Source organism: Nannobrachium achirus, assembly GCF_963921795.1.
Source record: "Nannobrachium achirus genome assembly, chromosome: 9".
In the NCBI taxonomy this organism is placed as follows: Eukaryota; Metazoa; Chordata; class Actinopteri; order Myctophiformes; family Myctophidae; genus Nannobrachium; species Nannobrachium achirus.
The window spans coordinates 27,174,773-27,196,142 of record NC_137818.1 but is presented as its reverse complement, the minus strand read 5'-3'; the positions used below and the strand labels follow the sequence as shown (position 1 = coordinate 27,196,142).

Here is a 21,370-nt window from a genome sequence, read left to right as displayed (position 1 = left end):
TCTCTCTCGTAGTCATTCTCTCTACCTCTCTCTCTCCCTCTCCCTCACTCTTCCATTCTCATTTATTTATTCCCTTTCTCCACCCATTTATCGCCATGGCACCATCACTCTGCTCTCTTTATCACCATAGTTAATCCCTTTTTTCTCCATAGTTAATCCATTCTTTTTTTTGACACCCCCCTACTCCACTGTCATTTACACATTTATTATTTCTCAATTTGACTCTGTCCCTCAGCCCGTTATGTTTTTTCCCTTCCTTCTCTCTCTCCTCCCTTACACCCCATCCTTGCCCTCTCTCTCTCCCTCTCCCTCTCTCTCTATCTCTCTCTCTCTCTCTCTCTCTCTCTCTCTCGTTCGCGTCTCCTCCCTTCTCTATGTCTTTATTCTGTCTGTTCTCCCGCACCACGCGTGTTGCGGAGGGAAGCGTTGCAAGCAGTGGTCCCCACTGAACAATTACCATGCAAAGCAATCCAAATAGAGATGTTTGCCGAAAACAACATGTGTGTAATTACTGCTTAATGAGGCCCTTGTCTCAGGCAGAATGCCCAATTAGACCAGGGATGAGAAAGAGATGCCTGGACTCAGTGGAGGGAGAGAGAGAGAGCAGAGAGAGAGAGATGGAAAGAGAGGGAAAAAGAGAGAGAGAGAGAGAGAGAGAGAGAGAGAGAGAGAGAGAGAGAGAGAGAGAGAGAGAGATGGGTGTAGTGTACAGAGAGGAGGACAGAGAGGAGGAGAGGAGGGAGAAGGAGGTGTAGGAGAAACATAGAGGTTAGGAACAGAGACGGAGAGGGGGAAGGAGAAAGTGGGAACGAACAAGAGGAAAACAGGAAAGAGAAAGAGGCAGCAACAGAGAGAAAGAGAGAGAGAGAGCGAGCGAGGGAGAGAGAGATGATTTCTGCAGTGAATGTGGAGTAATGGCAGAGCTGATAGCATTGCGCGGAGGATAAATTGGCATTTTAAATGGGAGAGGAAGGCTGTGCACAGAGGGCTACATAGAGAAGAGTGGAGGGGGGAACAGCTGTACGTTGCAATATATGGGCGGCCATGTTGACGCACAAAATGGCTGACCTTTCTAGGCTGTCTTGGGGCCTTGTTGGTGAATAGTACTTTGTGGAGGTAATTGGGTTAAAATGAGAATACTCAGAATCCATTTCTACCCTCGGAGCTGAAAGAGCACTAATAGGGCATCATGCTCTGTTGGCGGTTTGCTGAAGACGTCAGGTTTCTAAAGGAGAGATGGAGCTCAAGATCTGGGAGTATTTTAACGGCTGCAAAAAAAAAGTGGTTACTATTCATTGACTGTACTTTCTTTCCCCGAAGAACCTCTCAAAATGACTTTACGTCACCAGTGGTATCAGAGCGGATTTCAATGGAATGAAATTGCTCAGTTAGACGGCGACAAGAGGCTTTCATATGAGGTGTGAAGCATGTATTGCCGCTGTGTCACCAAGGTCAATATCACTTCGGCCCTCTCAAAGCCCCACGCCGGAGTTGTACTCAGTGGTGCACACACAGGTGTATGCACACCGAAAACAGCCGATCTACAAGACAACGGTGCATCGCAGCGCAACGCATTTTGAGTTTATAGAGCCATTATGTTTGTCGTGCAACACCCGTGTGCAACTGAGTACAGCAGGGGTCTTCAACAGGGGGTCTGGGACCCCTAGGGGGTCTTCAGAGTTACTACAGGGGATCCTCCAAATCTTTGAGTGATAGAAAGTTTTTTTCTCCTTTTTTATAGTTCACAGCCAAATCGCCAAACGTCGCCATTTTGAGGAGGCCCAGCCAGCCAGATCGCCAAACGTCGCCTGCCTGATGATTTTCTGATTTTTTTGGTATTTTTTGACATTTTTAGAGCCATAAATGACCATTCTAGCTTCATTTAAGCTTCAGCAATGATATTGCGATGGAAATGATGTCATCGATGACGTAACCCGGAAGTCATTTGCATATAGCATAGCATAGGCCTTTTTTAGCATTGAAAGCCAACGTTTTTCTTATCAAACTTTACCATATTTAGACGGATTTTCATTCGGAAAAAAATGAGAGGCTGACAGAGTGGTCACCCAGCATCATGGTCGATTGTTTGAAATAAACTGATTGCGCGCGTGAGGGCGTGCACGATGCTGTTTGTTTGGGCGCTCCGGCCGGCCGGCCGTTCCATTATAAACAAAGGCTGCGGTCATTCTCATCCAGTCTAATGAGTCAGCCTGATCACTTAGTCGTTGGTGCACTCTTGTGGTATACAAATAGACTGCAGTTTACAATTATATTCTGCCATTGATTGTTGTATTGTATGACTGAAAAAATAATAATAATCCTGGCAGTATAGGCGCACAAGCATATTGTAAATGGCTGGGAGAGAGTTAACCACTTGAACCTTAGTGTCCATATTCTGAGATCTTTAGCCAAAAATAGCCGATCTACAAGCTCACAACGCCTTGCAGCGCGAGGCTATTTTCGGCAAAGAGCTTTGGTGTAGAGGGGAAAAAGAGCAGACTAAGTACAGAGTGAAAGGTCAAGTTTATTAAGTATTGACGGTTCAAGTGGTTAAATATCTGAAAACAAATTGACATGAATCCAAAATACACTGATGATTGTGCTGTCAAACAATGAAACTACCGGTATATAGGATCTACTAGCTCTTACCCGTTCAAAGATATGAGCTCCGAAATGATGTGCAGTGTGTGGATTATGGGATGTGCACTGTGCACACAGTATATGAGGGATGGAAAGTAACTTTAACTGGTGCTTGCATGCTAATATGTAGGAGCATCAATGTAAGAAATACCTGTTCCATTTAACGGCTACAGAGATACTGTGTACCGATCTGCATGATTTTGGACAACATCTGTAACAGGGCCAGAACCCCCCCCCACCGCCCGCCCGCCTGCCCGCCTGCACACACACACACACACTCCCCCCCCCCCGTGTGTGTGTGTGTGTGTGTGTGTGTGGGTTTGTGTGTGATTGTGCATGGCCTGAACAACAGCGCCCCTCCCTTAACATGTGTGCAGTGTGTGGGTTATGGGATGTGCACTGTGCATACAGTATATGAGGGATGGAAAGTAACTTTAACTGGTGCTTGCATGATAATATGTAGGAGCATCAATGTAAGAAATACCCGTTTCGTTTAATGGCTAACCCCCCCCCCCCGACCGCCCGCCTGCCCGCCTGCACACACACACACACACACACACACTCCCCCCCCCCCGTGTGTGTGTGTGTGTGTGTGTGTGTGTGTGTGTGTGTGATTGTGCATGGCCTGAACAACAGCGCCCCTCCCTTAACATGTGTGGTCACAAAAGGTACTGTAGGCTAAATAGATATAGATACAGCATAAAAATGCTATTATACAGCATACGATTTGTGAAAGTGACAAACGGGCTTCACAGTTATGTCAGGTGTGTTCATATGCTGATGGTGATGCGATTTCAGATCAATTGCTCCAGCCACCGAGGAGAAACGCTGTTTCATACAGACAGACACTCACTCACTCAGACAGACATTCGCAAAATTATAGTATAGATGTAGTAGTAGTGGGGTAGTGGGGGTCCCTGCTTCATCTCTCTCTCAACTAAGGGGTCCTTGGCCTGAAAACATTGAAGACCCCTGGAGTACAGCATAAATCAGGCTCTACTCACTTCTTGTTGTCTATGATTTTATCAAACGATGCTGCTACCTCGCTGTTGTTCATCAAGCAATTATTTTTTTCTCTTTCTTTCTCCTCCGATCTGTCACCAGTCAACATAAAGGCTTGTTAGCGCTCCCAGGTTCTCTCTTTAAGCAAGCTTGAATATTTCTTCATTAATGGTAGTTCTGCCGGGGCTAATTATGATTGGCATGAGATGCTAATACGGCGTACGTGGCTCTTGTCTTGGTTTCAAGTTTATGAGGTTGAATTGCGAACATAATCATTAGAATAAGCAAGAGCATCTTCACAAGGGTTTCCAGAGATGCATCGTTAGCCAAGCATGAGGCCCGAGGCAGTCTCTCCTTCTCCCCAGTCCATTGTGAGAGATAATGTGCAGTCATTTCTCCCTCATGCCTACTTTGGGCTTTGTGCCGAAAATAGCAGACCTACAAGCTCACAACGCATGTTGTGTGTTGTGAGATTGCAGGTCGTCTATTTAAGCTTGTAAAACTTACGATGAAGTATAAATTGGGCATCGCTCTCTCTCTCTCTCTCTCTCTCTCTCTCTCTCTACTCTCTCTCTGTCTGTTTCTGTCTTTCAATCTTTTATCTTTTTCTCACCTTTTTCTTTCGTTTCCCTATTCAGTCCTCATCTCTCCCCCTCTATCTTAGCTTAACCTTTTGTCTCACCCTATGTTTCTTTCAGTGGTGTAAAGTAACTAAGTACATTTACTTAAGTACTGTACTTAAGTACACTTTTGAAGTATTTGTACTTTACTTGAGTATTTCCAATTTCCAATACTTTTACTTCTACTCCACTACATCTCGCATCGAAATATTGTACTTTTACTCCGCTACATTTATTTGAAAACTTTACTAGTTACTTTGCATATATACATTCTAATATTATAAAACATACATGAACCACTTTAGGCCTATGCCTTGACTATTTGAAAATAGACGATCTACAAGCGATGCGACGTGTTGGGAGCTTGTAGATCTGCTATTTTAAAACTTTTTGTACTTTAAGTACATTTTGATGCCAATACTTTCATACTTTTATTGAAGTACTTTTTGTATTCCGGTCTTTTACTTTTAACAGAGTAATTCTACATTGCAGTATTGATACTTTTACCTAATAAAACATCTGAGTACTTTTTCCACCACTGGTTTCTTTCACTCCAACCTCCCTTGACTCAACCCGATCCTTATCGTCGTTGTCAGGCAGAAACCTTGTATCTCCAAGTTTCAAATGTGTATGTTCTTTCGCAAAGTAAAGCCCTGCTTCATCATACAAGGCCGTCATACAAAAGTAGTAAAAACAGCAGATCTACAGGCACACAACAAAGGCATTGTTTGCTTGTAGATCGGCTGTTTTCACTAGTTTAGTTAATTTTTCAAATAATAAATACAAAATGAACGCTTTTGGATATACAAGGTTTCCACCCGACAACGACGTTATGCTTCTTCACTCTGTCCCCCCCCCCCCCCCCTCTCTCTCTCTGTCTCTGTCTCTCTCTCTCGTACGCTCATTTAGCTACTTCTAGAGTTCTTCCTCTACCAATGAGGGTATTAGGTTTCACCCCCAGCAGTCCTGCCCATTTCCCCCCATTAGTCCTCTCAGTTGGCCATCATTTTCACAGGTATCCTATGATCCATTTGTGTTCACTGATATTCAACCTGTGTTTATCTTGCAGACCTCCAGTCTCTTTTTTCTCTGTAGACATAAAGGAGGACCACCCCAAATGAAAAGGCCTCTGTATCTTCATATCTGAGGAATTTCACATGGAATGTTGTCTAGTTTGATCATGTTTTCCTCTGCCTGTCGTCTGTATGCAGAGATATTACGTCGCTATTCAAAGAATGACTCCAGTCAACAAACAAAAAGGGGCCTTCATGCGATGGCTATGTTTCCATATATGCTGCACGTACATGCACTGTGTATTGATGTGCACACATTATGTGGGTGCATTTTACTTTTAATAAGATTTGTTTGGGGCTTTTCTGCCTTTATTGATAGTTTTAAGCAAAGATAGACAGGAAAGAGGGAGAGAGAGAGAGACAGACAGGGAGAGACAAGCAGCAAAGGTTGTCAGGAACAGGACTCAAACCCGTTAGGCTGCATTAGAGCAGGGGTCTTCAACAGGGGGTCCGGGACCCCTAGGGGGTCCTCAGAGTTACTACAGGGGGTCCCCCAAATCTTTGTGTGATAGAAGTTTTTTTTCTTCTCCTTTTTTATATTAACCACTTGAACCCTAGCGTCCATATTGTGAGAACTTTAGCCAAAAATAGCAGATCTACAAGCTCACAACGCTATTTTCGGCAAAGAGGTTTGGTGTAGAGGAGAAAAAGAGTAGACTAAGTTCAAGAGGTTAAATATTTGAAAACACAAATTGACATGAATACACTGATGATTGTGCCGTCAAACGATGAAACTATATTGGTTTTGGGGGTCCCTGCCTATGTGCCTGGTGCATTTTGCTCATGAACATTGTCACCCCATCGGCCCATCCTGTCGAGGTTGATTCTTTTGCCGAAAAAACATTGCATGACAAAGCCTGATGGTGTTGAACAAGAGCCAAGGTCATCTCAGCAAATAGCTGTTTTACTCTGTTTTCTCTCAGACAGACTGCTTCAGGAACTACTGTAGCACTCCAGCTGAAAAATGGAACGTATTCATCTGTGTGTCAATTTGGTTTAATTCTTAGCCAACTGAAAACTGGTGCAAGTGAGGATATTTTTAACATTATAATATTGGTATATTTTCATAAACATAAACAGTTTAAGATATTTGGGCACTCAAAACACATTGTTCAACTTCCAACACACACATTGTTATGTTATTATATATACTGTTTTACCCTAAGAACTGTCAATTATACCATATTGACTGATCAGTGCTAACATATGTAGCAAATGTAGCTCTTTACTGTACCTAGATAGCTGGGGTTGTTTCCCAGGGTCAAGGGTCATTGGCTGTTACACAAGGGTGCTAACTTTCTATCTAGCAGTGCTTTGGCACCTGCAGCAAGTGTTCTCTCCATGCCTGATTAACACTGCTTCAACAGTATGCCCTCGCTGCAGCACACACACACACACACACACACACACACACACACACACACACACACACACACACACACACACACACACACACACACACACACTTACACAGAGACAAACACATTGGTTTCACAGCCTCAGACACATGGGAGTCGGTCTTGCAGGCTCATTCACACCCTTACCACTGTACACACACACACACACACACACACACACACACACACACACACACACACACACACACACACAGACGCACATGCACAGATGCACATGCACAGAGGTAGAGCCCACAGGGGAAAGCCCATCTCTCGTCACTGGGCTCATCTAGCCTAATTATCGGCCCACCGAAGAACAGTAATTACCCACGGTGCCGTGCCATGACGAGGTTTAACCAAGGCGACAAAGTCATTAGGCTCACACTTGAGCCCACCCGTAAAGAGTCTTTCCTCTCCTTGTCGCATGTGTTTGTATTTGTTTAAGAATGCAATTTTTTTAAATGTATTTTTTTTCGCTCTCCTCTTTTTCCTTAGTTTGATGGTGACAACATGTACATGAATGAAAATAACCAGGAGTTTCGGTCACCAAACCAGGTAAGACAGCTTTCACCTTTTTGTGTTATTACGACTAAGAAAACGAAACGATTTCACTGTCTCGGAATTGCTTTCATACACATATGCATTTTATATTCCAGCATATTTTCTTCAATAGATGTATTCAAGAACCAAGCCGAGGCGATTCAGGGGTAACATTTCTGCCCACCACTGTGCAGACTGGGTTCTATTCCTCCAAGATATCTCCGGCTCGGCTGGGCTTTCCAACAAACGGTCGCTGGCTCAGAGTGGGACATAATTGCCGGGTGTCTTGAGACAACTCGTTGTGATTTGGCACCATTATAAAAATGTAATTGAAACACAACTGGCCGTGTCCACGCCACGGGTGGGAAGCCGGCAGAGGAGGGAGATCTAATTCACTGCATTAGTGACTCCTACAGGTTGATGGGGTCACCTGTTCAGCAGGGAACAGAACATGTGTTACATCCCCCTACTCATCACTGTCAGGTGAAAAGAAGCGGAGGACGATGTGGTTGTCTACACCAGTGGTTCTCAAACCTTTTTCACGTCAAGGACCCCACACTTATTTGCCCACGGACCCCCATTTATTTTGAAAAGACATTCCAGGCATCATCTTTACCGCTCTAGCAGTGATTCTCAACCATTTTAATTTCAAGGACCCCCAGTTTGACATTTAATAGGCTACGGACCCCCATTTAACTCTTTTACTGCCATTTATATGATTTTATAAGGATCTAAGGATGTCTTATAACGCCATCAAAGTAGCTTACCTTTGCGATTTTATAAAAGATATCCATCCATTATTTCCAAACACAATATTTTGTAAAAGACAGATATATTGCATATAAACAAACAAACAAAAAACATGAATTGACACATCGCTGATAATAGTGCAGCAAACAAGTCTATGAAGCTATCTATGAAATTCATGAAAAGGTTAACTTTGCAACACAATTCATACACTATAGAGTGTAGTTGTGATCCCTGCTTCATCTATCTCTCAGCTAAGGGGTCCTTGGCCTGAAAAATATTGAAGACCCCTAGGCCTGGCCTAGAACAGTAGGGGTTGCCAACGAAGGTGAGGATACACATGGGGAAATTGGCAATGACTAAATTGGGGAGAAAATGAAACAAATAAAACGGCAGATAAAAGGAAATAAAAACGCGACAGCGTCCTGGGAAAGAACTAATCCACAGCGAGACATGACACAACACTGAACAGCAGTGATCTGAGCTCGTGTTTCGGGCCGGGGATGCAGCGCTGGGCCCAGCCTGAAGTAGGGACGTGCTGGGCCCCTGATTCAGCCCGGGAAAAAGAGTTGGAGAGGCCCTCATTGCGCACTATAGAGAGAGATCTCTCTCCATAGCGCTGCTGCTACTCAAAGATTTGCCATTTCAGATCATGACAAGTGACAAGCCAGTGGGCCAATTACATGAGTTATATTTCGTCGTTGTCGGGTGGAAACCTTGTATGTCCAAAACCGTTTGTTTTGTATTTATCATTTAAAAAAATTAATTAAATTTTTTCCCACGGCTTTGTATGATGAAGCAGGGATAAAATTTACACATTTGAAACTTGGAGACACGAGGTTTCTGCCCGACAGTGACGATTTACTTTGTTGGCCACCGAGCCCCCAAAATGGAACGAAGGCCGACATTTTATTTTAAATTTTTTCCTAACGGCCGGCCGGACCAGGTCGGGAATGAACCGGCTTTTCCCAATGGCCAGCACGTCCCTGGCCTGAAGTAGCCCAGCCTCAGCCAGATAGTCAGTGATTTGGACAAGAGGGGTGCAGAGCAGAGTGGTCCCAGCTGCTAGTGGAGAACACATGGCAGGACATATGGCAGAGTTTGGAGCTCCAGGATTTGTTGATCCAGCGGCAGGGGCCTTCATGTTCCGACAAAACATCACAAGGTGGCGGCTCCTTGTCAATTAGCACCCCGCTTAATACTGTTGGAGAGACGGACACGCGCTACAGGGCCATGGCCGCATGACTGAGAGGCAACTCGCACGTCACACGCACAGACACACACACATACATAAAGACACACATGTGCGTGTGTGTGTGAGCACGTACAATACTCAGACATAAACACCACTGCCCACTCATCTGCTGTATATGCACATATTGTAACAGCAGGATGCATATGCATATCGGTGTTGTCGGCTGGAAACCTTGTACAGTATGTCCAAAACCGTTCGTTTGGTATTTATCATTTTAAAAATGATTTAAAATAGTGAAAATAGCCGATCTACGCGAGGCGTTGTGTGCTTGTTGATTGTTGGCTATTTTCACTACTTTGTGCGACACTTTTGTATGAAGTATAGGGCTTTAAATTACGAAAAGAAAACCATATACTTTTGAAACTTGGAGATACGAGGTTTCTGCCTGACAGTGACGATATGCAAGCATACCTGCAGAAATACGCAAACGTGCGCAGAGTCGAGTCGCACACTCACGCTTGTTGCGGGCATGTACACACACACTCACACACGTGCACAGACGAACACACACACACACACACACACACACACACACACACACACACGTACACACGCACACACTGCAATATTGAGGTTGTGTCTCTTTGATGTGAGGATTGAGTGACTATAATGAGGGGTCGAGGTGGAGCTTTAGCGGCTTATTGTCTACTTATAGCGCACATCACAGGCATGTGGTCCACCCTCGTTAGGCACATAGCCTGTGCAGTTTAGTTGCCCCAATTATGTCACTTTGCATACGCTCGCTCGCTGCTTGCTAATTGGGATAAATGTCCAGCTTTGTAGTTGGCCCACCACAGCAGTCATGTGTCAATCATCGACACCTACTCCAGGTTGCCAATGTTATGTCAACAAACACCTTCTTAGCCGGGGTGAGGCCATTTGGGCTTTTCCAAACATGTCCGTTGCAGTTGACGTTCTGTCAGTGGAAGTTAAATAGAAGCCCACATGCTCCGTTGCGAGGAGACCCCTGCTAGAGTCGTGCTAGCAGTGGTGTAAAGTAACCAAGTACAATTACCTAAGTACTGCACACAATGCGTCTAAAAAAATTGTAAAATTGTTCTGCATAATGAGTACCTTTTACTTTTGTACTTTAAATACATTTTATATATATACGTTTGTACTTTTACTCAAGTAAATGTTGAATTCCGGACTTTTACTTGTAAGGGTGCCCTCACACCAAAATACCTAGAGTGGAATCCGCCAATGCATTTCAATGAGAATGGAGTGTTTTTTGCCAGTAGAGGATGGGGACTGCCCCATAGGTCGAACTCCCGTTAGGTCAAACAGCGTCGGCAGGTTAGATAATCACCCGCGTCACGGTTACTGAGGTTAAGTTTAGAGTTAGGGTTAGAGTTATAACCCATAGTTTTACTGGAGGTTAGGATTAGGGTTAGGATTAGGGTTTGGGTTAGAGTTTGCTGGTCGATCTAAAGGGTGTTCGACCTAATGACATGTTACCGTAGAGGATTTCTGCAAAAAACGCTCCATTCTCATTGAAATGCATTGGCGGATTCCACTCTAGGTATTTTGGTGTGAGGCCACCCTAACAGAGTATTTCTACATTGCATTATTGATAGTTGTAAGTAAAAATGTGAGTACTTTTTCCACCAGTGCATGCTAGTAGTTCATTGTTCACTCAGCTTCCCTTTCCTTTCATACCACCGACTAGAAGAGTGGGAAGAGTTGAAGAGCTAGTAGAAGACTTGTTCTCTTCCAAACAAGAAAGGCTGCATTCATTGTGTTGTGCTCAGCCCAGGTTTTAAATGTGAGACATAAAACATTAGGATTCACGATTAATTTGGTGCTTTGCTGGGGGCCCCATCCAATATCCTGGCGAGCACTATGCCTGGAGGCCAGCCCCATTAGCCTTTTAGAATGAACAATACCACAGACTCATAAATACTGAACAAAGGCACAACATCACAGCTATATCTGTATTTTGTTTTAATGCGCGACGCAAACATTACGGCAGCTGCCTTTGCATGTGTTTGTGAAAAGCAAGGCAATTACTTCTTAATTGACGCTTAATTGCCTGTGTTAGCTGTGCATTTATTTGCTGTATATGGATTGCCTTTGAAGTTAAATGAGACAAATTGGAGGTTTGTATATGGTGACTTTCCATGCACTCGTTTGCGATGGTGATTAGCTCGCTAATGGATATGCTGGATGCATGCTGTCTACAGTACATGCCTGTTTGTACACACTGTAATGTACTTTACAAATGTCTTCTTTCTCAAGCATTATACAAAGCTTTGCATTCAGATTGCCTTTTGCAAGCATTCTGTGTTAGTGTTAGTGTTTTCGCATATCCTATTGAATCCATGCAGGCATGTGCAAGACTACTATTCCTCTGTTCTGCAGAAAAGACATGCAACATCACGCATCAGTGCACACTACAGTGCAATTATGATGGTCTCATTCCAACATATAGCGGGGGTACATGATCCTATACGTTACCCCCTTATTATGTCATTATGGGTGAACATTTCCAAAACCAAAAATCATGATGCAATGCAGTGAGCTAAGCTTGTAGGTCGGCTATTTTTCCCCGCTATTTGTTGTACGGCAGTCCATAGGTCAGTGGTTCTTAAAGTCTGGTCCGGGGACTCCCAGGTGTCCTTTGGGGGTCCCCGGCAAAATGAGTTAATATAGCATCACAGTAATTCTTTTTACCAATTCATCCATTGATGGCTATTCAAAAATTGCAGATGTACAAGTTCATTTCGTGCCACGCTGCAAGCTTGTACATCTGCTATTTTTGAAAAGAATTGGAAAATATCTAACTTTTTAGATGGGGGCCCATGGCTAGATACATATTAATTTGGGGGTCCTCCTTGACACAAAAGAGTTTGAGAAGCACTGCTATAGGGCATAAGTGGTTGATATGGGAATCTTAATTCACACTTAGCTGTCCACCGTATAGCGTGTAGATACTGTGTGCCTGTGAAAAGAAAAGGTGCATGTGGTCAGAACAGACTCTCCTTTGTGTGCATGTCTGAGGTCTTCCATGGCGTACACACTGAGGTAGCAGTTTGACACACAGGCCGGAGATTGCATTACACATAACATCTCTGGGCTTTTAAAAGAGAGAAAACCACTAAACAGAAACAGCTTTCGGGGGGCCCCTGTGGTACTGTATGCTCGCGGGCACAATCCGGTCATTCAAACCGTTTATATATAAAGTCAATGATTCAAACGCAGCTTTCGAGCACTGTACTGTATACACTTTTTCGGAAAATGTATGGAACAATACCTTCAATTTGTTAGCACAGATGCATCAATCGTAGTGATATTTTTATTTTAAGATGTTGCGATGTGTGTGTGTTTTGACTTTTTCCCTGGTGAGCACATACAGTACGGAGACGTTGGATTGTCTTGATTTTAGTCATTACAAGCCGTGGTTATTGTGCGACATCGTGTGGCTTTGCCACGAGTCGATCAGCTCCAGGTACCCGGCCCTGGCAGGTTATTGCCCATAGCACTTGCCCTAGCCTTGACGACCATGCAATCTTATGCAATGGTTAAAATGTAATTTAGATAGCATGTTATTTAGACACATGTCAGGTTCACATGTTGACCTGGCATCCTATAGTTTGTATACGGTAGTTTCACTATACATATTATTGATTTTTAGATTTTATAACGTTTAGACTGATGAGGTTCTTTGTTTACCTATGATCCTAGATTACTGAGGCACTACACTGTCTCTATGCATTTGCTGTATTTACCTTGTGTTTACCCGGCAGACTGTATAAACCGCTCTGGATTAAGAGCGTCTGCTAAATTGTAAATTGTTATTGCATGGGTGATATAGGCTCCCTCTCCAGGTTATTGTTTGGGTGAGATAGACTCTCTCTCTCTCTCTCTCTCTCTCTCTCTCTCTCTCTCTCTCTCTCTCTCTCTCTCTCTCTCTCTCACCTCTCTCTCTGCTCCCTCCCTCCCTCCCTCCATCCCTCTTGTTCCTCCATCCTCTCTCCCTCTCCCTGTCTCCCCCCCTCCCTTCCGGAGTGCCTCTGGTGTTAATTAAAGACAACCATTGTGGTGGTGTCCAACTTGTAGATGTGATTAGTGCATGCAGTCAGACGGTTGTATCCTCCATAGATATCGTCTCTGTCGGCTGGATGGAAATTGTTTAATGCTTTAACTAAAATAGCATATGTACAAGCTCACAGCGCAGCACCAAGTGTCACAGCGCGGCACCAAGTACATATATATGTATATGTATGTATGTATATATATATATATATATATATATATATGTATATGTATATATATGTATATGTATATATATATATATATATATATATATATATATATATATATATATATATATATATATATATATATATATACACCATAGAGCACTAGTTACCAAATCCTTCAGGTCGAGACCCAAAAGAGAGTTTATACGTTTTCCCTGGACCCAAACCAGTAAAAATAGCCGATCTACAAGCTTGTAGATCGGCTATTTTAACTACTTCTTAATTGTTATAATTTTTTATTTATGGAATTCATTGGATTTTTTTTTTTAAATGTATACAATTATTTACAAAATAATTGTAAAATGGTCTGTGACCCACAAATGGGTCCCTACCCACTGTTTGGGAAACAGTGCCATAGAGAGACAGTGGGGAAGAGATACAAGCAGGTTTGATGTTACTCGTTCAGACAGTGTATTATTATTGGGGCCTGCCTCCTGGCGGAGATTTGCACTCCACTTCTACTGTATTATTTTGTTTATCATTATCTAACCCTATGGAATGAAAGACCTGGGTGGGCTATTTGTTTGATCAACATCATGTATCTACCCACAGTATACATACAGAACTACATTATACTATCAGGAATTTCTCTATACACTTAACAGGAATTGTGGATTATTCGACAATGCCATTATGATGATTGACAGAGAATATTCATCAATGTAATACAATAGGCCTATGTAATGCCATAATACAGTATATTGAATGATACACTAAATTATGTTGATTACAAAGCATCGTCATTGCATGATGCATTCACATCTTTTGCCTTTAAAGCAAAATGGTTGTCACAGTACCAAAATGCACTGTGGTAGTATGTGTACATGTATTTGGTCTCTCTCTGCTTTCTCCTTTTGGTTCAAGGGTGACTGTTCCCTCCCCTCTCCCTCCCCAAACCTCCACAATAAATAAATAAATAACAGAGTCAGACTGATTGGAGATCAGTCCAGTGTGACAGACAGGAAGTGTTTTTGATTGGGGCCCAAATCAACGATGATCTGTTTGACTGATTACACAGCCTCTGAATATGTGTGTGTCACTGTGTGTGTCACTGTGTGTGTGTGTGTGTGTGCGTGCGTGCGTGCCTGTGTGTGTGTGTGTGTGTGTGTGTGTGTGTGTGTGTGTGTGTGTGTGTGTGTGTGTGTGTGTGTGTTCATTCACTTTTTATGTATGTGCGTGTGTATAAAGTAAAGTGCGCCTGTCTGTGTGTGTTATGTTTGTAATTTGTGTGTGTTTCCATGCTTTCCCTGTCCCATTTCTACAGTCCATACCCCAGTGACTTCCATTTGCAATCGAGTTTATGGGCAGTAAGATCAGTCTATATGTGCCCCTTCCCCCCCCCCCCCCCCCACACACACACACACACACACACACACACACACACACACACACACACACACACACACACACCGCCCCAATCTCCTTAGCTCTCAGTTTTCTTATTTCCTCACCAAGCATCATTCTCCCTCCCTCCCTCCCTCTCCCCCTTCCCCCTCTCTCCTGCTTGGTCATTCGTAGACTCACAAGTCAGTCTCAAAGCACTTCACTCATCTAGAGACTCAGACTGACGGCCACAAACTTACAGCTTCATTGCTAAAACTTTTTGGGAAAATTTTAAGAAATGCAAATTGAATTCCTCATGTTGGGGCAATGACACAAGTCACCGCTGTTCCAAAAAAATCGTTATCGTATCGGTAGGCAGAGGTTTTTGATCGTCTGGCAACATTAGACTACGATATTCTAGGGCCACATGAATATTTGTGTTGTATTTTCTATGCTGACATCAGGGCTCTGACCCTAGCATTCTGCACAAATGGTTGCTTTTAATGGCCCTAAACTAGAAATCAAAGCTTTATACGTATAGCACTGTATGTCTCAAGTTGCTCTGTAGAGTATACGAGCATTGGCTAAACCTGCCGAAAGTGAACATGTCATATCTCAAAGGGAGGACAGAGGAGACAGGGGAAGGAAGTGGTGAGAGAGAAGCTTGAAGGGAAGACAAGAACTGGCAGGAAAGGGGAGAGAGCGAGTCCATCCGTGGCTCTTGTCCTTCTTTCCAGCTCCCTTACTGCTTGTTCCATTGTGTTCTATTCTATTACAGATCTATTGGAGAAGATGCACTCAGGCCTTTTGAAAAGCGCCAGGTTTCAGCCTGTTGGTATCTTTGTGTCCGTGCTTCTCCTGGTTGTTGAGCCTCCATCGATTCACTTGACTATAGAGCAGTGGTTGATGTTCTAGATTAGAATAAAAACCTCACCCGTTGCATACGAGCTTATTCTCTGTCACTGTCAGTCCCTTCTCTCTCTCTTTCGTTTCTTTGCATGTCTTTCTGTATCTCTTTCTTTTTGTCGTTGCGTCTCTCCGTTCTACCTCTTGGTGGGCTGGATCTTTACCCCTGCGCCACTCAAGCACCCTTGTAGTGAACACACACACACACACACACACACACACACACACACACACACACACACACACACACTTTCAAGTACACATGTATACACGTCGACACAGAAAAAACATAAAGGAAATAACTCACTTTATTCAAACCAGCAGCGAATGAAGCAACGTTACGACCTTGCGGTCTTCTTCAGGTTGAGAAGTGAAAATGAAGGGGGGAAGTGTCATATTCATATATCAAAGCATACCAATAGGTTATCGGCCAGACCTGGTAACCAGGTACCAAAGAAAAAATTACAGTTAAGTAGTTGAGCATGGTTGTAGACCCATCAGACCCCATGATAATATAAAGTCACTGCTAATCGACTATACATTTGAAAATATATTTTAAAAAGAGTCATTACACAGACCAGACCAATTGTGGTCATTTGCTGAAGTCCTCTCCCTCTTACTCCCTTTCCCTCTAACATGTTCGATCTCTCACCCCCCCCCCCCCCCCCCCCCTCTCTCTCTCTCTCTCTCTCTCGCTGCCTGAGTCAGAGATACCTCAGCACACCCTGGCACCACACACACAATGTGGGCGATGCTGATGTGAAAAGGGCTCCGTGACTCACAGTGCACCATTATACCCCCAGCACAACCACTAACCTCTCTTCCCTTTACCAGGCAGTCGCCACCACCTCCCCCAATCCTCCCTCTGTCCTCTCTCGTTCCCTTCCCTACAAGAACGGCTGAGATGCATAAGGAAATGGGGGAGAAATGTAAATGGACTATTGAAAATTCTGATTTAATTTGAACTTGAACCGAAGCTGCCGTTAATACAAAGCCTTGTCAGCATATATATTATACACTGAGGGGATTTTAATGTTTAGAAAACTAATTCTAATTCTAATAATATGAAATGCTAGTGAAAAGGCAAAAGGTTTATTTTTACCTTTCCATTAGCAACACTGTGCTGCTGGGTCAGACAGAAAATAGCAGATCTACAAGCTTACAACGCGTCGCATTTTGCGACGTGTTGTCAGCTTGTAGAAAGGCTTTTTTCAGATAGCCAAGGTATAAAATAGGGCTAAAGTGGTTTATGTATGTTTTATAATATTATATTTTATATCTGCAAAGTAACTAGTAACTTTGTAACGTTTGCAAATACATGTAGTGGCATAAAATTACAATATTTGGATCCGAGATGTAATGGAGTAGAAGTAAAAGTATTGGAAATTGGAAATACTCATAATTGTACGAAATTTCAGTACTTAACTCATTCTGTGCCGATCCCGAACTAGTTCGGCTTTATTTCAATCCAATACAATTTTTTTTTTATTAATTCACTTACCCCGAGCTGCTTGTAGAGTCGTGGGTGGTCCTGGCTCGCTAGCCGCTAGCCAGCTAGCCATTCTACTCTGTCCGACGATATATTCCATTAAAAATGGTTTAAAATACATTTTTGAGCTCCCCAATGTTCACCCAATGTTCGGCGCCGCTTCCGATGAGTACACGAGTGTGCCGATCCCGAAGTAGTCCGGCTTTTTTTTATTAAATGAATAAAATGATAAGAGGCCTTCTGAAGCCTGGCCTGATTTTTCTAGCTACTAGCCGAAAGCTAGCAACCTCCCGGCCGGCCGTTATTTGCGAACGAAATCGCCAATCTCCGCCTAATCCAATGAAAGACCACATCTTTGAAGGTTTATATCTCTGGATTGTGTCTTTAGGGAAGCGGCGCGAGGTTTATTTACGGCGAAATCGCCCAAAATGATCTTTTAGATGACAAAATGGGAATAGCCATTCTGTTAGCATTATCATCCGGGACATTTCCATGACGTGCATGAACGTGAGCACGTGAGGTCCTGGAAGGTGAGGTCCTGGAAGCTAAAGCGCTCGCCTATGAGAGATACCCTGGCATTCCTTGGCCCCTAGAGGGCGCTGGCACAGAATGAGTTAAAGGGGCACTCCACCACTTTTCAACCTATGTTCATATAATTGGTCCTCACTCAAAAATAGCTTATTTTTTTTTTATTTATTTTTTATCAGAGGAGGGCTGTGGGCAGGTCAAAAACCCATTGTCTTGTGACATCATCAATTGCCAATCCAGCTTATAGAAACTACAGGCTTTCTATTCCTGAAAAGTTGCAATTTTAAAAAGCCATTGTTCTCGCGATAATAACAATCTAAATATTTTTTTCAAAAATATTGATTACATTTTTTTGGGGGGAAAATGATGATGTCACAAGACGATGGATTCTGAACTTCCCACAGCTCTCCTAGGAGACTTGGACTGAGTAGAAAAAAATTGTGATATTTTATCATGAACATTAGTGAGGACCTATTATATGAAGACAGGTTGAAAAGTGCTGAACTACTCCTTTAAGTAAATGCACTTAGTTACTTCTTGGTTCTCAACCTGTGGGTCTCCCCAGGGGGGTCCCCAAATTATTTTCGGGGGTCCCCAGATGATTAACTTAATGTACAACATTGTTTTCTCACTCAACTGTTAACAAACCAACAAAAAGTTTAAGTGAATAGATTGTATCTGCACATTTCTAAAGTGACAATTTAAGGATATACTTAGTAAACTTGACCTTTCACTCTGTACTTAGTCTGCTTTTCCGCCAATACACCAAAGCTCTTAGCCAAAAATAGAAGATCTACAAGCTCACAACGCCTCGAGCTTGTAGATCTTCTATTTTTGGCTAAATGTCTACGAATATGGACACTAGGGTTCAAGTGGTTAATATAAAATATATATACAGTATATCACTCAAAGATTTGGAGGACCCCCTGTAGTAATTCTGAGGACCCCCTAGGGGTCCCGGACCCCCTGTTGAAGACCCTTGGTCGCTTGGATAATGAAAACCCTTGATCTCCATTTTTCCATCTTATGCTATTTCTTTTTTCATAAATGAATGTCCTATTTCAGGGGTCGGCAGCCTTTTTGACATGAAGTGCATGTTTTCATTTTCTTGATTTGTCAGTGTGTCATATCAACATTAAGTTGAATTATGAAATCATATCAAAATTAAATATTTCCAACTGATATTTCTTTCACGTCAGGATGTATGATCATTATTAGACTCAGAGCAATAACCCACCCATCTCCCAGCCTCCCTCCCCAGTCAGAGTTAGGAGTTTGTGAATGAATGTAGAATTGTAATTGCAGGATGTAATTTCTATATACTGTATGTGAGGGGACTTAATTTAACTGACTAAACTTTTGTTCTGTCCCAACATTAACAATATGCAGCGAGGTTCTGAGCCCAGTATCGACCCTAGTATTACGCGGTTGTGTGGTATAATAGCCATATTGTTAGTACTAGATAATGTATACTAGAAGTTGCGACCGTAGATCGCAGTTACTTTTGAAAAACAGTTACATCTTGTCAGTAACGTCAGCAACATCAACCTCAATGTCTATAGCTGACCGATCACATCACATCACATTGTTGTGACATCACATTGTGACATCACATTCTGTCCTTAGATAGATAGTATACTAGATAGTACCGTATATCTAGTATAGATAGTATATCTAGTATATTTATCTAGTACTAGATAGTATGTCTAGTATATATACTATAGTATATACTAGCTTGTACATTTGTAGTGTACATCTAGTAAGTGGGCGAGTGTTTTTTGTTTTGTTTTGTTTTCTACATTCAAACAACATGGGGGAATGGTGTTAAGAAAGCATCACTGGAGGAAAATCAGTGCAATATCAGTGCAACATCCCCTCCCATGCTGGGAGGGAGGGATTGTAAATTAGGATTGTAAGCAGAGATTGCTTGTTCTTTATGTAGGTCAGTCCATGTCAGCCAATAAGTCCAATTACCATCAGTCTCTAAAATAGAACGAGCAGATATGCTCATCTCCAATGACCTCTTATAGAGCCAGAGACGGAGAGATACTGTACTGTAAAGAAAATTAGATATCCGTTCAGAATAGATAATCCATGAGCAAGAGACTAAGAGTAGAAATTAGCATTTAAGCATGGACTGGGGATCCACGGTGATGTGATATAGGTTTGAGAAAATGCAGATTCCTACGTCATATCTCTTGTTCTAGGACTAGGTCTAGGAATATGGGCAGATTATTCATCTTTAATGTTCTTGGTTAATATTTGAAGCTTAGATAACACAACAAGGCAATTCTGACCCCCTCTCTCGGCGCAGTCCCGGCCCTCTTCCAATACACACCGTACGCTCCCAAAAAACTGAAACTTATCAGTAGTGAGAGTGCACTCAATGATTCATATGCTCTTTTAAGAGAACTCGAAACCGCAGATCTATTTCGGGCTGGGCCTCTCTCTCTCTCTCTCTCTCTCTCTCTCTCTCTCTCTCTCTCTCTCTCCCCCCTGCTATATATTCAGCTCTGTGGAGCAAAGGGATTTAGTGGGACTAAGTAGTTTGATATTTCTATTGGTTTTCCAAGGGTGTTTTTTCCTCCCTCCCCTCCCCTCCCCTCCCCTCCCTCTCTCTCTCTCTCTCTCTCTCACTCTCTCTCTCTCTCTCTCTCTCTCTCTCTCTCTCTCTCTCTCTCTCTCTCTCCCCCTTACTCTCTCTGTCTCCCTCTCACTCTCTCCCTCGCTCACCCTCCCTCCCCTCTCCCCTAGTGATCTTTCTCATCATATGGAGACCAAGGTCATGGCTGATTGAAATATAATAGAAGTGTAGACATCTGGCCTAATACTGTGGGAAGTTAAATCTATTTTAATGGCCCCTGCCGCAGTGGATTCTCTCTGATGCACTCTTGCGCTTCACTGACAGTAAATCACAATGTTCTCTTATTACCCCGACTGGAATGAGGGCATACAGAAAGAACAATGAGGGATCCACATCATTTGTTTTCACCCCTCCCTCTCTTTTTCTCCCTCTCTCTCTCTCTCTCTCTCCTCTCCTTCTCCCCTCCTCTCTCCAGTTCGTTTGCGACTCATAAAGCAAAGGGCTTAAAGAGAGTGACATCATGAGAATAAAAATAAAGGGGATTATGGGCAAGCTATTGTGCCATATGTGATTACTGGGGCTTCCATGTTCTCCGGAGGAGGTGGAGAGGGGGGTTGGCTACGAGACAACATATTTTATTTATTTATGTGATTTCCCTCCTAATGAATACGAATAAGAAACGTGGCTGAGACCACACTATTGTTTCTTCTCCACAGAGAGTCTTTGAATTACGCATTCAAGAATTAGCTTCTTCCCTCTGTTCCGGTGCAAAGATCAGAGACATCATTTCATCCTCCATCTCTGACCCATAATCCTAACGTTGCTTTTTTATTCCCATTGGTTATAAAGAAAACACAACATTGAACTGACAAAAATGTGTAGCAATCGTGGGCCCTTTCTTGAATCATACAAAAAAGACTTCCCTTTCCTGCTGCATCTTAGAGTTCAGGCACAGCCGCCCTGCACAGGTCCACCCACATCTGCAATGGTGAGCCAGGTTCCTT

The 21,370-nt window shown here is 42.9% G+C and overlaps 1 protein-coding gene across 1 annotated transcript in view; it reads left to right on the top strand.

Moving 5' to 3' along the window:
• LOC308291267 (TOX high mobility group box family member 2-like) overlaps window positions 1–21,370 on the top strand; it is a gene marked incomplete at its 5' end in the record, with an annotated part of 113,437 nt that overhangs the window by 52,868 nt on the left and 39,199 nt on the right. Inside the window, one exon of the mRNA XM_080733249.1 lies at window positions 7,228–7,287. Within this exon, the coding sequence (XP_080589375.1) occupies window positions 7,228–7,287 (60 nt within the window). The remainder of the gene's footprint in view (window positions 1–7,227; window positions 7,288–21,370) is intronic.